The 18,417-nt window shown below is 40.5% G+C and overlaps 1 protein-coding gene across 4 annotated transcripts in view; it reads left to right on the top strand.

Annotated features, from left to right (window-relative positions):
• Positions 1-18,417, top strand: part of trim3b (tripartite motif containing 3b) — a 143,758-nt gene that overhangs the window by 117,932 nt on the left and 7,409 nt on the right. For 3 of the 4 annotated variants that reach the window (XM_034178290.1, XM_034178288.1, XM_034178289.1), the window contains exons 11-16: positions 4,372-4,475; positions 6,673-6,840; positions 6,925-7,093; positions 9,381-9,422; positions 10,053-10,123; positions 11,514-11,654. In XM_034178290.1, the coding sequence (XP_034034181.1) occupies positions 4,372-4,475; positions 6,673-6,840; positions 6,925-7,093; positions 9,381-9,422; positions 10,053-10,123; positions 11,514-11,654 (695 nt within the window). The remainder of the gene's footprint in view (positions 1-4,371; positions 4,476-6,672; positions 6,841-6,924; positions 7,094-9,380; positions 9,423-10,052; positions 10,124-11,513; positions 11,655-18,417) is intronic. The other variant, XM_034178292.1, reaches the window with a different exon arrangement.

The following is an 18,417-nucleotide window of genomic DNA, read 5'->3' as shown; positions in this document are numbered from 1 at the left end:
GTCAGGTGACAGCTAAGAGGCCAATGATGCAGAAGGGCGGTGACAAATGGGCAAGAGAATGACAGATGAAGGGGCGTGGCTGACTGAGAGGACAAAGTGCAGGTGCGGAACAGAGTGCAGTGATCCGGAAAAGACTGTGGAAACAATGAGAGACTGACAAGCAGGAGCAAGAGAAAGGTGATTAGATACAAACATGACAATAAGAGATAGTACAAAGAAAACCACCCTAACTTGAACACAACTGAAAAGCATACAGGAACGTGATAAGTGAATCATGGGAATTAATACAATAAACCTACTAAGAACAGACAGAAGAACTACAAGAAAACAAAACTGAAAACCAAAACCATAAATACCCAAATACTTAACAGAAGAGAGAACAGTAACATAAGCAAACAAACACTAAATGCTGAAACATAAAAACAGACTGTGGATAAACTAGAATGGAACTAAAACATAGCTGTAAAGTAACAAAGAAAGAAAGTGACAAAGCAATATGAGAACATTGAATAAACGTGAAGAAAGAGGCAATAACAAAACAAGACTAAGACATAACTGAGGTGAAAAGTAACAAAGGAAGAAAGTGACTAAGCAAAAATCAGAACATGGAAAAAAAACCCACATGAAGAAAAAGGTAATTAACAAAACGAGGCTGATGCCAAAGGAACAGAACTAAATGAAGAAGGGACATATGGGCTGAAGCCTGGAAACGGCCGGGACATGACAATTTGATGCAGGTGTTACTTTTGGGGATGAAAATTTACAGGGTGATTCCATAATTTATTCCTCAGAATTAAGTGAGTCCATATTTTTTTCCCTCTGCTTGGTCTAAAAAAGTAACCGTTACTGACTGCCACAATTTTTTTTCCTGATTTTTATAGTGTTTCTTAAAGCCAGAAAGTTGCCAATTGAAATAACTTTAGTTTTGTGTCATGTCTGTGATCTGCTTTTTATCTACAAAATTAAACAACTGAATGAACATCCTCCGAGGCCGGTGATTCCATAATTTTTGCCAGGGGTTGTATATGTAAGCAAGGATTTCCAGGAGACACATGTCCCAAGGGTATAATTATACACACTGCAAGCAGTGCAAGTGCGAGAAAACTAAAATAAAAATTCAGTTAAACAATACTTTTTTGGTATTTTTGACATATACACATATGCAATCATGATTGTTGGTAATATTGATGTCCAGTGTTAAGTCTGTATTTGATCATTGACAGAATGAGATGATACAATTCTGGCTCATTTGAGTGCCCAAATCTATCAAGACTGACAAGTTGAGCCAACAGAGCATTCGCACCATTCAAACATAAAAGCAGATGTAAGAAAGACAGGAGAGAAACGAACAGCAGGAGAATGTAGAAAATCTCCCTAAATTAGACTCCTGTCCATTCAACGCACCACAGCCCGCGAGCTGCACATTAAGGACAGTGTGGAGGATTTTGCTTAACTCAAAGCTCATTAAATTCCATTCAGATAGACATGCATGTACGTGAGTGTTTGTGTGTGTGCGCATGCATGTGTGCAAACGTTCCTGTAACACAAGGAGTACACAATGCATGCAAAGAGAAAAAAAAAACAACTACATTCCCAGAGGGCTGGACTACTTGTCTTAGACAGATCGTTCAAGTCTTTTTGTGTTCAGTTCTGTACTCCAATTAAAACATGTTTGTCTGAACAACAGTCCCTGTACTCTGGTCCCTGTGTGACCACAGCAGAAGCTTGGTTCACATTGCCGGTAGTAAGTCAAACCTGTTTCCAGTACACGTTGGCCTCCGCCAGGGTTGCCCTTTGTTCTGTTCATTATCTTTATGGACAGACTTTCTAGGCACAACCAGGGTGTAGAGGGGGTGTGGTTTGGGAACCACAAAATCTCATCTCTGCTGTTTGCGGATGATGTGGTTCTGTTGGCTTTGTCAAATCAGGACCTTCAGCGTGCACTGGGGCGGATGCAGCCGAGTGTGAAGCATCCGGGATGAAAATCAGCACCTCCAAATCTGAGGCCATGGCTCTCGACCGGAAAAAGGTGCTTTGCCCTCTTCAGGTCGGTGGGGTGTCCTTGCCTCAAGTGGAGGAGTTTAAGTATCTCAGGGTCTTGTTCACAAGCGAGGGACGGATGGAGTGTGAGATCGACAGATGGATCGGTTCAGCATCTGCAGTGATGCGGTCGCTGTATCGGACCGTCGTGGTGAAGAGAGAGCTGAGTAGGGGGGCAAAGCTCTCGATTTACCGATGAATCTACATTCCGACCCTCACCTATGGTCATGAGATTTGGCTCATGACCAAAAGAACGAGATCGCGAGTACAAGCGGTCGAGATGAGTTTCCTCCGCAGGGTGGTTGGGCGCTCCCTGATGCTGCGTTCACACCGGGCACGACGTGAGCGACAGCAGTGACAGGTTGCCATGTAATCCCTATGGAACAACGCATTTTGGCGCTAAGTCACTCAGCGCGATGCGATGGACGCGAATGAAGCGACGCGAGTGAAGCGATTTTGAGCGATTGGCGCGTTTGTGGCGCGATATTGCATCACGTCGCGTTGCCCTCCTCCCCAAGTTGAAAAATCTGAACTTTTTCATCTCATCGCGCCGTGATGACCAATCAGGGACTGAATATGTAGTGACGTGGAGATGTCTGGAGTTTGAATGAAGATGTGAACATGTCCTGTATCTGGTAGCAGCCTGTGAGCAGGACTTATGTCTCTTTTGTCCTTTATTTCACAATTATGACAGAGTTTTTGGAGCGAGCAGCAGCCCCGCAGGAGGGGGAGCGGAGTTTCTTTTTTTTTTTTCTTTTACATGCGCGCGCAAGCAAATCGTATGTGGAGAATATTTTATTAATTAACTACACAGATGTATAATAAAACAAATGGTGACTGGTTTTTAAACACAATTATGACAGAGGTTTTGGAGCGAGCAGCAGCCCCGCAGGAGGGGGAGCGGAGTTTCTTTCGTTTTTTTCTTTTACATGCGTGCGCGAGCAAATTGTCTGTGGAGAATATTTTATTAATTAACTACACAGATGTATAATAAAACAAATGGTGACTGGTTTTTAAACACAATTATGACAGAGTTTTTGGAGCGAGCAGCAGCCCCACAGGAGGGGGAGCGGAGTTTCTTTCTTTTTTTCTTTTACATGTGCGTGTGCCAGCAAATCGTCTGTGGAGAATATTTTATTAATTAACTACACAGATGTATAATAAAACAAATGGTGACTGGTTTTTAAACACAATTATGACAGAGTTTTTGGAGCGAGCAGCAGCCCCGCAGGAGGGGGAGCGGAGTTTCTTTCTTTTTTTCTTTTACATGTGCGTGTGCCAGCAAATCGTCTGTGGAGAATATTTTATTAATTAACTACACAGATGTATAATAAAACAAATGGTGACTGGTTTTTAAACACAATTATGACAGAGTTATTGGGGGAAGAGCGAGGAGCAGCCCTGCAGCAAGCAGCAGAGTTTCTTTTTTTTTAATTGTGTACATGTGCGTGCGTGAACGGGACAGGAAGTCCTCAAACGGGGTCCCGCAGAGGCGGAAGGACCGGTGAAAGCAGCCGTCATCCAGACGCAGCTCCTGCAGCAAATAACGATACTCCCCGAATTGGGAACGTCTCATGACGTTTGTCAGCTTTCCACAACAACTCGCTCAGTGTGATCAAGGTCCGTCATGTTAACTTGACTGACAACCGGAGCCGGTGAGCGGAATGGAAGCTCCTGCTATTTGATGACGCACCGGGGCGAATTTTCGCAGCAAAAGCAGAGCGACACACCGGGCGATGGTGGCGCGTCCGTCGCCACCCGACCCCCGCAAATTTGTAGCGTTTGATCGCGCCTGGTGTGAACGCAGCACTAGAGATAGGGTGAGGAGCTCGGTCACTCGGGAGGAGCTCGGAGTCGAGCCGCTGCTCCTCCAGGTCAAAAGGAGCCAGTTGAGGTGGCTCTGGCATCTTTTCCGGATGCCCCCTGGACGCCTCGCTGGAGAGGTGTTCCGGGCACGTCCCATTGGGAGGAGGCCCCGGGGAAGACCCAGGACACGCTGGAGGGACTACGTCTCTCGGCTAGCTTGGGAATGCCTTGGGGTTCCCCCGGAGGAGCTGGGGGAGGTGTGTGTGGATCGGGAGGTCTGGGCGGCTTTGCTTGAGCTGCTGCCCCCGACTCCGGATAAAGCGGAAGAAAATGGATGGATGGATGTCTTAACAATAGCATGATAATAACAATAATGATTAAATAAACAAAAACAAGATAAGCATTCAAATAAACATCATTATTTTAAAACTGTGCAGCTTTAATTTATAACAGTTAAAATATTATGAGACAAAGACACAAATATCACATTTCATGAGTTGTTTTTGGAATTGTCCAAATGGCCAGGTTCCAGAGGCAGAGAAAAGGGAGAGTTCACCAATTTGCAGGGAATCTCAGCCTCGGGTAACGGCAGAGTGGTCGTCGCCGACAGCAACAACCAGTGCATACAGGTGAGAAGGAAACAACCTACATGCAAGATTGGCCACCTTTTAAAAATATATGCACATATCCTTGGGCTGCTATAGTTTTTATAATGACTGATTAATAAATGTCATACTTATTTATACAAGAAATATAAAAATCCACTTTAATCACAAAGCAAAAACAAATGTATGTGATATTACTAAAATAACCAATAATTAAAAATTTATTACATAAGTACTTTCACCCTGTAAAGTGATCCTACTGTGTTGTGTTGTGTGTGTATATATATATAAAATCATAGAGGGGTCTGAAATTTTCATCTTAGGTGCATGTCCACTGTAAGAGATATAATCTAAAAAAAATCCGGAAATCACAATGTATGATTTTTTTTTAATAATTTATTTGTATGTTACTGCTGCAAATAAGTATTTGAATACCTACCAACCAGCAAGAATTCTGGCTCACACAGACCTGTTAATTTTTCTTTAAGAAGCCCTCTTATTCTGCACTCTTTACCTGTATTAATTGCACCTGTTTGAACTTGTTACCTGTATAAAAGACACCTGTTCACACACTCAATCAATCACACTCCAACCTGTCCACCATAGCCAAGACCAAAGAGCTGTCTAAGGACACCAGGGACAAAACTGTAGACCTGCACAAGGCTGGGATGGACTACAGGACAACAGGCAAGCAGCTTGGTAGAAGACAACAACTGTTATGATTATTTATTAGAAAGTGTAAGAAACAAAAGATGACTGTCAGTCTCCCTCGGTCTGGGATTCCATGCAAGATCTCACTTTGTGGGGTAAGGATGATTCTGAGAAAGCTCAGAACTACACAGGAGGACCTGGTCAATGACCTGAAGAGAGCTGGCACCACAGTCACAAAGATTACATTAGTAACACATGATGCTGTCATGGTTTAAAATCCTGCAGGGCAGCAAGGTCCCCCTGCTCAAGCCAGCACATGTCCAGGCCCATTTGAAGTTCACCAGTGACCATCTGGATGATCCAGAGGAGGCATGGGAGAAGGTCATGTGGTCAGATGAGACCAGAATAGAGCTTTTTGGAATCAGCTCCATTTACCATGTTTAGAGAATGAGAACAACCCCAAGAAAACCCTCCCAACCGTGAAGCATGGGGTGGAAACATCATACTCTGGGGTGCTCTTCTGCAAAGGGGACAGGATGACTACACCATATTGAAGGGAGGATGGATGGGGTCATGTATTGCGAGATTTTGGCAAACAACCTCCTTCCCTCAGTAAGAGCACTGAAGATGGGTAATGGCTGGGTCTTCCAGCATGACAGTGACCCCAAACACACAGCCAGGGCAACTAAGGGGGGGCTCCATAAGAAGCATTTCAAGGTCCTGGAGTGGCCTGGCCAGTCTCCAGACCTGAACTCAATAGAAAATCTTTGGAGGGAGCTGAAACTCCAAACCTGAAAGAGAAGATCTGTATGGAGGAGTGGACCAAAATCCCTGCTGCAGTGTGTGAAAACTTGGTCAAGAACTACAGGAAACACTTGACCTCTGTAATTGCAAACAAAGGCTACTGTACCAAATATTAACATTGATTTTCACAGGTGTTCAAATATTTATTTGCAGCAGTAACATACAAATAAATTATTAAAAATCATACATTGTGATTTCCGGAATTTTTTTTTTTTTAGATTATGTCTCTCACAGTGGACATGCACCTAAGATGAAAATTTCAGACCCCTCCATGATTTCTAAGTGGGAGAACTTGCAAAATCGCAGGGTGTTCAAATACTTATTTTCCCACTGTGTATATATATATATATATATATATATATATATATATATATATATATATATATATATATATATATATATATATATAAATATATATATAAATTTAAATAGTTCATTATTATCGTTTTTGATTTTTTTTTTTTCTTTTTTTGCTCATTTGCATTTTCTTGGAGAAATGACCAATTATTTAAATTTTTGTACAAAAAGCCAGTTTTTATATTTTCATTTGATGTCTGAAAGACATGCACGCACACACACACACACACACACACACACACACACACACACACACACACACACACACACACACACACACACACACACACACACACACACACACACACACAGACAAACAGTTAAAGATTAAGATATTTTTAGAGACAGCATATGTGTTTATTTTGATATATATGTGACCAAAGTAGGTGTTGTGCTGAATCAATTACAGGTGTTTTCTAATGATGGCCAGTTCAAGATGCGCTTTGGGGTCAGAGGTCGATCTCCAGGGCAGCTGCAGAGACCAACAGGTGTGACTGTAGACATGAATGGTGACATTGTGGTGGCTGACTATGACAACCGATGGGTCAGCATCTTCTCCTCTGATGGAAAATTTAAGGTAGCACTTTCTGCCTTGTAAGATCCATGTTCAGTTTCTGTTTCACTGCTTTAAAAAGCTCATCTGTGCTCCCATCGCTGTCAGAATAAGATCGGTGCCGGTCGGCTGATGGGGCCTAAAGGTGTGGCCGTGGACAACAATGGACACATCATCACTGTGGACAACAAGGCCTGCTGCGTCTTTATCTTCCAGTCCAACGGGAAGCTTGTAACAAAGTTTGGAGGCAGGGGGACGTCTGACAGACAGTTTGCAGGTGAGACAAAATCATCTGTTACTTTACATGAGGCTGCAAGTATGAAAAACCTAGTGAAAGGACATTGTTACAGTAGGTATTCCTGCATTAGTCATGTTAAATCAGGAGTGGAAGGCTGTTGCAATAAATTCACCTACTGTCAACAACTCCCTATATTGAAGGTGCAGTTTAAATTATCAGATAAACTTGGTGCCAATGAATAAGTAAATCATGAATAACATTTATATTTGAGGTTCACTCTCTCCTGCCATGAGAACATGTTGCACCGATCTATAATGGAAGCTTGTATTCCAAACAAGCTCCATTTACCATATTCAAAATGAACTAGCGTGTTGCCCGTGGAGATCCACGGACTCTAGATTGGGTAGTGTTTATGAAATAGGTAGCTGACATTTTTCAAGAGTGATAATAAATTAAGCAAAGTTTCTATAATGATTTGGAATGACGTGTGAGTCCAGAATGTAATTATCTACATCCTTTGTTCACTGTTGTTATGCAATATCCATAATTTCTCCAAAAATATTAGTCCTATCAACGTTATGTTTTTGCAGCGTTCATTCTTGACCCACAATACATAAACATACCAAACGGCAAATGTCAGCTCTCCCCAGTTTGTCCATGTTTGAGGTTACACACATGCAGGCATACATGTACATGCCACTTGGCTTGTATAGATGATTTACTGCCACCTGCTGGAATAGTGTGTGAGTCCAGAATGTAATTATCAGTGTCCATTGTTCACTGTTGTTACGTAATATCCATAATTTGTGCAAAGACATTAGTCCTATCAACATACCGTTTTGGCGGCGTTCATGCTTGGCCCAAAATACATAAGCATACCCAAACGGCAAATGTCAGCTCTCCACAGTTTGTCTGTGTTTTAAGGTACACGGACGCATGCATACACGTACACAGAGGCCACTTCGCTTTTAATACATGGATGATTTACTACCCCCTGCTGAAATGGCGTGTAATTCCAGATTGAATGTAATTACCAATGTCCATTGTTCACTGCTGTTAACTAATATCCGTAGTTTCTCTAAAAAATTAATCCTATCAATGTTCCATTTTCGCAGTGTTCATCCTTGGCCCAAAATACATAAGCCTACCAAACGGTAAATGCCAGCTCTATCCAGTTTGTCCGTGATGAAAGCCATACACATGCGTGGTCGCATACACTTACACAGAGGCCACTTGGCTTTTAATATATAGATGCACAGTTATGGACATTTACCATTTAAATATCAATAATTGTGTTTATTTTTTAAATTGCACAGGTAATCTGGCTATCTATCTGTACATACACTCATGCATCGATCTGTCTACACATACAAACACTTCATTATACAATATATATGTATATGTATAATGTACACTCAACAAAAATATAAACGCAACACTTTTGGTTTTGCTCCCATTTTGTATGAGATGAACTCAAAGATCTAAAACTTTTTCCACATACACAATATCACCATTTCCCTCAAATATTGTTCACAAACCAGTCTAAATCTGTGATAGTGAGCACTTCTCCTTTGCTGAGATAATCCATCCCACCTCACAGGTGTGCCATATCAAGATGCTGATTAGACACCGTGATTAGTGCACAGGTGTGCCTTAGACTGCCCACAATAAAAGGCCAGTGGGACCGGACCCTAAAGCGTTCCATTACCTATGCAACCCATCATCTTGGCTTTTATATTTTAATTAATTTTTATTGAGTTGTAGAGATTTGCTTTCAATTTGCGTTTAAGGAAGATCATTTTAGAATTTTTAGTTTTTTTTGTGTTTTCTAATTTATTGTATTTAAAATGGAAAAAGCAAACTGTGTGAAATACAATGTGTTTCAATACTTCTGGAAGGCACCGTATGTGTCTGTCTGTCTGTCTGTCTGACGATACATCTAAACATCTGTCCATGCATGTATCTATACATGCATGGACGAATAGAAAGAAAAGAAAGAAAATAATAGCACGAGTTTTAGTCTGGATATTGTTTTGTTTTGTTTTGTTTTTTTGCACAAAAATCCACTTTAGGTATTTATTATTAAGTCTTCTCTAATGGACATTCTGAATATAGATAAATGTGTTACACTGCATCAGCTGTACAAAAACTGTATTATTTTCAGGAAAGGCCCAGAGATGGTGCAGCGCCCCCTACTCTCCTCCAACAAACTGCGTCTGTACTGACCACCCTGCACTACTTTTTTCCCCAGTGCTTATCCCTTACCTCTGATGACATATTCTCTTTCTTTTTGTTCTTCCTCTTCTTGTTTTTCTTTCCAATTCAGAAAAGCTCAGCCCAAACTTTAATAAATCTGGCTCAGTGTTCAGTAAGTACTAAGTGTGGCATGGCTGCAACCATAATCCCACAGTGCAGTGTCTAACCCAAACCCCTGATTACGTGTCTGACTTGAGAATTCGGATTGTTGGATCAAGCTGTGCCTGTACAACAATCACACATACATGGATGTTTCATTGTAATAATCATATACTGTTACAATAATGAACATTATATTTTTTGTCGTGTGTTGTGTTTTGTTGTGTAAAAGTAGGAAAAGATCAACTCAAACCATTTTTACTGCTCTGGTTGCACTGCATTGAAACTAACAGTAATCAATCTGAGCGTCACACTCCAGACCTTGGAATGAGTGTTTTTTTAATTACTAAAAGAGTGACTGTGTCTTTTCATATAATTATTTATATAATTATTATACTATTTATACATAGGCAGTTTATACTTGTGTGTGTGTGTGGGGGGGGGAGCACAATTTGTGCAAAACTAGCAGAGAATTAAACTTTGGAGCCTCATTAGGAACATGTTTCCACTAAAACAACTTCAATGCATGCAAATTATGCAAAACAATTTTTTAGAAATGCTAAACAACTAACCAGCTGATCTGGAGGGTTTTGTCTTGTGAAATTTATGCTTTACAAACGGTCGTTTCACTGTCTTCATCCAGGTCCCCACTTCGTTGCAGTGAACAACAAGAATGAAATTATTGTGACAGATTTTCACAATCACTCTGTGAAGGTAAGGGGGGGGGGGGGGGGGGTTGGAGAGTGACCCAAAGAGGAATTATTTCTTTGGATCACTACATTCTTTCTATTACATTGTGAAGAACCATAGTAGAGAAGCTTAAATCTTCGACTGGACTGGGTTGCTTGACGTGAGGACGTTTCGCTTCAAATCACAGAAGCTTCCTCAGCTACAATTCTTGCTCTGGTAGTCTGACTTCTGTCTTGACTCTTGTAGAGAAGAATAAACCAGAAGCCAACAAAAGCTGGAGTTTTTTAACCTAACCAGACCCCACCTACCGAGAAGCTGACTGCTATAGGCTAGTGACTAAACAATAGCTCTAATTAGCACCTATTGTGCTCTAGTTAGCACTCTCCTAATGACAGGACGGAAGCCTCCCCTGATGGCTCCCTTGACGACTCTCTCCTGATGACGTGAATGACTCATTACCATGAACAAAAGACTGAAACTGCTTTGACCTGAGTACCACATTGTAAACAGGGGACAAAGCGTGTCTGAGACCTGCTCCGCGGTTAAGGCTGGGTTTCAACTGTTTTACAAAGAATGCTTCCTTGACACCTCTCTCTCAACTTTTGTGCATCTTCAGACAGCACAAAATCCCAGTTTACTTTAAACCTGTCAACACCTTGAGACAGAAATTAGTTCACCCTAAGGACAGGATCCCTAGTTACAAACAGAGCAATGTAGTGTATCATATCAGATGTCAGGAAAACTGTAATGAACACTACATAGGTGAGACGAAGCAACTTTTACACAAGAGGCTATACCAGCACCGCAGAGAGGTCGCCAGTGGACCTCAGTCTGCAGTTCATCTCCACCTGAAAGACACTAACCACACGTTTGAGGACAAGGAAGTTAAAATCTTAGCCAGAGAGAAGAAATGGTTTGAGAGAGGTGTCAAGGAAGCATTCTTTGTAAAACAGTTGAAACCCAGCCTTAACCGCGGAGCGGGTCTCAGACACGCTTTGTCCCCTGTTTACAATGTGGTACTCAGGTCAAAGCAGTTTCAGTCTTTTGTTCATGTAATGAGTCATTCACGTCATCAGGAGAGAGTCGTCAAGGGAGCCATTAGGGGAGGCTTCCGTCCTGTCATTAGGAGAGTGCTAACTAGAGCACAATAGGTGCTAATTAGAGCTATTGTCAACAAAACTCCAGCTTTTGTTGGCTTCTGGTTTATTCTTCTCTACAAGAGTCAAGACAGAAGTCAGACTACCAGAGCAAGAATTTTAGCTGAGGAAGCTTCTGTGATTTGAAGCGAAACGTCCTCACGTCAAGCAACCCAGTCCAGTCGAAGATTCAAGCTTCTCTACTATGGAAACCACCTGGACAACTGAGAGCCTACACAGAAACATTGTGAAGAACCGGTTCATCTATGTGGTCACAGGTGTACAGTGCTGATGGAGAGTTCATGTTCAAATTTGGCTCTCACGGTGAAGGCAACGGCCAGTTTAATGCTCCCACCGGAGTAGCTGTAGACGCCAATGGAAACATCATTGTAGCTGACTGGGGTAACAGCAGAATACAAGTAAGTCAGCTACAAGTACTTTCATTCTACCAGTGAGATAATAATTTAACAGATTTGAACTTCGTCCATTATTTACATTGATGAAAATTTTCTGGAAGTTACCAGATTGCAGGATGAGGATCATGCCATGTTCTTACATCAACATGGCACGTTTGAACCGCATTAAAGAAAATGTTAACCAGTGTTCATCCCAGTGGGTTAATCAAAACTACTGTGTTTAGCATCAGTCATGCTTGGTTTATACAGTCATAACTACTGACTTTAGTTGACCCTGTGGTTGGCTTCAGTCATTGTTAGCAAACACAGTCATGCTAACAATCATTTGTGGAAGAAAAGACATAATGCCCATCTCTGGAAAAGAGGCTAATCATCTGGACTGCAACTACTACAGGGGTATTACACTGCCCTCTGTTCCTGGAAAGGTGCTTGCAATGGTTATTTTTTTTATAGGATTCAGTCCCACTTATTTGCAGCTCAGTGAACAGAAAAATCTGTGTTTAAGCTCAATAAGTCAACTCTTGATCATATTCTAGCTCTGCAACTATTCACCGAATGCCAGCGTAAATATAGACAGTGCTTCTTTGCAGCCTATGTTGATTTTCTTAAAGTTTTGATACAGTTTATCTGGCTGCTCTGTGGAACATCCTGAACATTTGTGGGATCCTCATTAAGCTGCAATTATATAGCCATCTATTGTGAGCGCTCCGCAATTTTGTCACCAGTGAATTCTGGCATTCATCAGGGATGTGTTCTGGCTTATATTGTGTTTAGTGCTTCTATAGACTAGGTGACGGGAAGTGTTGCAGAAACCAGAGGCTTAGGTGCCTTTGTCGGCAAGGAAGTGTTTACTTGCCTTGATTTCACAGACAGTGCTGTGATATTTGCAGTATCAATGGATGCCATGATTGCATCACTTGAGAACCTGACTGTGGAGTCAGAGTATCTGGATTTGGGATTGTCTAGGATCAAATCCAAGACAGATTTTCAGTGACTTCCTGGACTCAGTCACCAGAAGTGTAATTGTATACGGTGAAAGTGTTGAGATTGACTTTTCTCAGCATTGACATTCATGTCTCTGGTTTCTCAAACTTTGAGATTTGGCCAGAATCATGAGGTCACTGGTCAGAGGTGTTTGGCCATGCTGATATCTTTGCAGGAGAACAAAGCCCCAAGTGTTTGGATGGTCTGAAACAAAGACTAGGTGTCTTTGATGCTGGTTCTCCTTGGAGGATCCTTGGGTAATGTTGCAATGACGTGTCAAAAAACTGTTATTTAGAGAGACACAGATGAGCCTAACCATTTGCATTGTGATGGAAGGGCAGCTATGAAATTTTAGTCATGTGCTGCACTGCTCTGGCTATAATCAATCAATCAATCAATCAATTTTTTTTTTATATAGCGCCAAATCACAACAAACAGTTGCCCCAAGGCGCCTTATATTGTAAGGCAAGGCCATACAATAATTAAACCGCAGTGAGAGCCAACCACTAGTAATCCAGCATGCCCATGAATCAATCATGAAGACTCCAGCAATTGGAAAAGACCAAGGGGACATCTATGCATCACATGGCTGCCGCAGAGAGCCTTGTGATGGCTGTCTCCATGGCTCCTTTTGGTAGAATCAAATCAAATCAAATCAATTTTATTTATATAGCGCCAAATCACAACAAACAGGCGCTTTATATTGTAAGGCAAAGCCATACAATAATTACGGAAAAACCCCAACGGTCAAAACGACCCCCTGTGAGCAAGCACTTGGCGACAGTGGGAAGGAAAAACTCCCTTTTAACAGGAAGAAACCTCCAGCAGAACCAGGCTCAGGGAGGGGCAGTCACAGTCAGTCAGAGCTGCGTGTCGTCAGAGCGAGCTGCAAAAAGTTTGTACCTGAGTTTTCAGAGGTGGTGTTTGTAGTTGCCATCTGCCACGCCGGTGTGTGCCAACCCGGACAGTGGGAATACCACCTCAACCGGCAACTTAGCCCTGCGACTGGACAGCAACAACGTCCGAGGCCCGCCCAACGTGGTGAATTCACAGAGGCCGCGCGCTGCATCATTAAAGCCGCGCGTCACGAGTGCCACTTCCCCGAGGCCTCGTGCAGCCACCGCGGATCCATCAGCGCGGAAACACCGAGGCCACGCGGCACCAGCGCAGTGCAGATCCATCCCGGTGATAAACAACGCAGGCTGTTAACATCGGCGATCGACAAGCTGCTCATAAGCCGACCATGGGGCCTAAGAAGGTTCTGACAGCGGAGGAAGGTGACGATATTAAAAAATCTCTGGACTTTCTATCAGAGGAGATTTCTGTTGTGAAGCAGCAACAGAAATCAATCATGGATCTGGTGGAGGAGGTGAAGGCATTACGGCTCCAGAACGCCGAGAAAGACCGGCATCTGGTGCAGCTGGAAAATAGAGTGGCTGAATTGGAGCAGTACACCAGAATTAACGACGTCATCATCACAGGTCTTCACATCAAACCACGGTCCTACGCACGGGCGGTAACAGATGAGAGCGGAGGGGAGCCCAGTGAACAGGAGGTCAGCTCTGTGGAAAAACAGGTTGCTGATTTCCTCCTATCTAAAGGTATAGAAATGGATTTAAATAACATTGAAGCGTGCCACCCTCTGCCCCGGAGAAATGACGGTGATAAACGAACCGTCATCATGAGATTCATGAACAGAAAACACAAAACAGCACTGTTAAAACAAGGAAGAAAACTGAAAGGGACAAACGTATTCATCATTGAACATCTCACCAAACGGAATGCCGACATCGCCAGGAAAGCACGCTTCTTAAAGAAACAGGGAAAAATCCAGCACACATGGACTTCAAACTGTAAAATATTCATCAAACTGAACGGATCACCAGAACAAGCAAAAGTCATGGCAAGGAACATCGAAGAGCTGGACAAATATGAACAATAGGTATGAGGACTCAAACACATCACAGCACCATGATGCAGACTGGAGCAACCCACTCATCCACATCATCTACACCCGGAGACAAGAGAGACATAATGACTAAGGATAATGATCCGTTTATTTCTGCCCAGGAGCTCTGTCTAGATACATTTAATTATAATAACTCTGCTAACCACCCCTTCGAATCTGAAAATGATCCTGATACCTTTTTCAGTGAGAATATTGTGAGACAGTGCAAATATTTTACAGAAGAACAATTCAAAAATTATAAAATCAATGACGAAAATTTTTCAATTATACATTTCAACAGCAGAAGTCTTTCTCGTAATCTGTCCACTATTAATGATTGTTTGAAAACATCCAAAAAACGTTTTTCAGTTATTGCAATTTCAGAAACATGGTTAAATGAGGATAATAAAGATCTGGTATATCTTTATGGTTATGAATTGTTCCTGGTTAATAGGCAGACGAGAAGGGGCGGAGGCGTTGCATTATATGTAAGGTCAGATTATAACTGTGAACTCATTAACATGTCATTTACAGTGGACAACATCATGGAATGTGTTACCATAGAAATGACATCTATAAACTCCAAAAACATAGTTGTTAGTTGCATTTACAGAGCTCCTGGGACAAATATTGACACCTTTGAAGACATTATCTTAGGAATGTACAACAAAATCAACAGAAATAAGCATTTATTTGTCTGTGGAGATTTCAATATAGATTTTTTAAACCCTCACAATCATCCACAAATTACCTCATTTATAAACACCTTGTACTGTTTAGGACTGTTTCCAACCATCATTCATCCTAGCAGAATAACTATGGACTCAACAACTCTCATTGACAATATTTTAACTAACGTTATATCCGGTAATCTTAGTGGGGGACTACTGGTCAGTGATATATATCAGTGATCACTTGCCAGTTTTCTCAGTCTTTGCATTGGAGGGTTGTTGTAAGTATCGAAGCAATATCAAATTCATGAGTAGAAAAGTAACAGCTGAAACAATTGATAATTTAAGGGAGGATTTATCAAGTCAGAATTGGTCAGATGTTTTTGTTGATGATGTTGACAGGTCATATGATGCTTTCATTTCCATTTTTTCCAGTTTGTATAATAAACACTGTCCATTTGTTGACAAAATATATAGAAATCAATATAGCAACAAACCATGGATAACTAAGGGACTTCAGAGGGCATGTAAAAAGAAAAACGTACTATATAAACAATTCATAAAACTACGAACTAAGGAAGCTGAAAGTAAGTATAAAACATATAAGAATAAGTTAATCAATATCATGAGACTCAGTAAAAAAACATATTATAATGAGTTACTTGTCAAAAATAGAAATAACATCAAAAACACATGGAACATATTAAATGAAATAGTAAAAAAGAATAGAGTAACTAGAGATTATCCTTCATTTTTTCAGAGTAACAACTACATCACGATTGATAACGATGAGTCTATTGCTGAACACTTTAATGAATACTTCGTTAATGTGGGTAAAAATCTTGCCAGTAAGATTGACTCATCAACTAATAACTTCTGGGTAAATAATTCAACGTTTAACAAATCTGTTTCAATGTTCATTGGTGGTACTCATGAAAGGGAAATACTTGATCTGGTTCATGGTTCAAAAAGTAAGAAATCGACTGATTTTAATAATTTGGATATGGCTTTATTAAAAAAAGTTATTGATTGTATAGTAAAACCGTTCAATTATATTTGCAATATGTCACTAAGTACTGGTAAATTTCCTTCTCAAATGAAAATAGCCAAAGTAATTTCTCTGTTTAAAACTGGTGACAAACACACATTTTCTAATTATAGACCTATATCACTCCTGCCACAATTTTCCAAAATTTTAGAAAAAATATTTGCTAAAAGATTAAATGATTATTTACTGAAGCATAACATCATTTGTGAAGAACAATATGGATTCAGAAGGTCTCGAACTACATCACATGCTTTGATGGACTTTGTGGAAAGTATAGCCACTGCAATTGACAATAAACAATACACAGTAGGTTTTTTTTTTTTTATTTAAGCGTTTGACACAATTAACCATGGAATACTATTAAGTAAACTGCAGAAATATGGAATCAGAGGTCTGGCATATGAATGGATAGCTAGTTATTTACAAGGCAGATTTCAGTATGTTCAATTCAATAATACAAATTCTGAACTCAGGGATGTCACATGTGGGGTGCCGCAGGGCTCAGTGCTGGGTCCTTTGTTGTTTATAATCTATATAAATGATATAAGTTGGGTGTCGAGTTCACTGAGATGTGTCCTTTTTGCGGATGATACAACTGTGTTCTGTAGCGGTGAAAATCTTGAACAGCTTCTGGACATAGTGGAGAAAGAACTGGAAAAATTTAAGGTTTGGTTTGACGCTAATAAGTTGTCACTCAACCTTGGGAAAACTAAATGTATTATATTTGGAAATAAACAGGCACCCAAATGTAAAAATTTAACTATAAACAATAAGGAAATTGAGTTAGTAACAGAGAATAAATTTTTAGGTGTTATAATTGATAATACACTTAGCTGGAAACCACATATAAATTATGTGAAATCAAAATTGTCAAAAACTATAGCCATTTTGTATAAAGCCAAAGACCTACTGCCGCAAGAAGGGTTACTTACTTTATATCATTCTCTGATGGTACCATATATGACATATTGTGTTGAGTCATGGGGAAACACTTACAAATCAAATACCAATCCAATATTCCTTTTGCAAAAACGAGCCATACGAATCATCTGCAATAAACAATATCGTGAACCAACTCATTCTCTATTTGTGTCTTTAAATTTATTAAAATTCATTGATTTGGTCGATTACATTACAATTCAAACTTTATTTCGAGCGAAAAACCAAGCCTTACCGAGACATGTCCAGAGTCTGTTCCGATTGAGGGAATCCAGATATAGTTTAAGAGGTTGTGCAATTTTTATGAAACCACAAGTAAGAACAAATGTAAAGGGTTTTTGTGTGTCTGTGGTTGGGGTGAGGAAATGGAACAAATGTTCAACAGAGGTTAGAATGAGTAGTACCTTAGTGAGATTTAAGAAACTACTCAAAAAGAACATTATGTCTAAGTATCATAAAGAAGCAAATATAATTTGATTTATATGGAATGTTCAATTTATAAGTGGGACTTATTGTATATTTGAATGTGTGGGTATGTATATGCGTATATAGATATGGGTAGGTGTATATGTATATAAGTGACTGTGTATATGTATGTATATATTTATGTTTGTAAAGTATATACGTATGTATATAGGTATATGTGGCACAGCCCAAGCAGAGGGTCACCCCCAAGAGCCTGGTCTGCTTGAGGCTTCTTCCTTATAGGGAGTTTTTCCTCACCACAGTTGCCTAGTGCTTACTCTGGGGGTTGGTAAGGTTAGTCCTTACTGGCGTAAAGTGCCTTGATTCGACTTTCTTATGATCTGGTACTATATAAATATAATTATAAGTGAATAGTATATTGATGTGTATGTCTGTGTGTCGACATGTAGTAGTGAATTTATATTTATGTAAATATGACTGATTAGAATTGTTGGACTTGTACTAGCAGGGGTGGGCGCTAATAAGCTTTGCTTCAGCCCACACCCTTTCGGACTCACTAGTTTTGTCTGTGTTTGTTTGTGGAATTGTTCATTTTTTTCTATTTGAATATTTTGTGTGCCGAATTAAAAAAACTTTGTCACTTGTCACTTCTGCTGGGACTGGTTGGGGCTGAGGGAGAGAACCAGGAAAAAGACATGCTGTGGAGGGGAGCAGAGATCAATCACTAATGATTAAATGCAGAGTGGTGCA

Source organism: Thalassophryne amazonica, chromosome 9, assembly GCF_902500255.1.
Source record: "Thalassophryne amazonica chromosome 9, fThaAma1.1, whole genome shotgun sequence".
NCBI classification, from domain to species: Eukaryota; Metazoa; Chordata; class Actinopteri; order Batrachoidiformes; family Batrachoididae; genus Thalassophryne; species Thalassophryne amazonica.
This window is presented reverse-complemented; position numbering and strand designations above follow the sequence as displayed.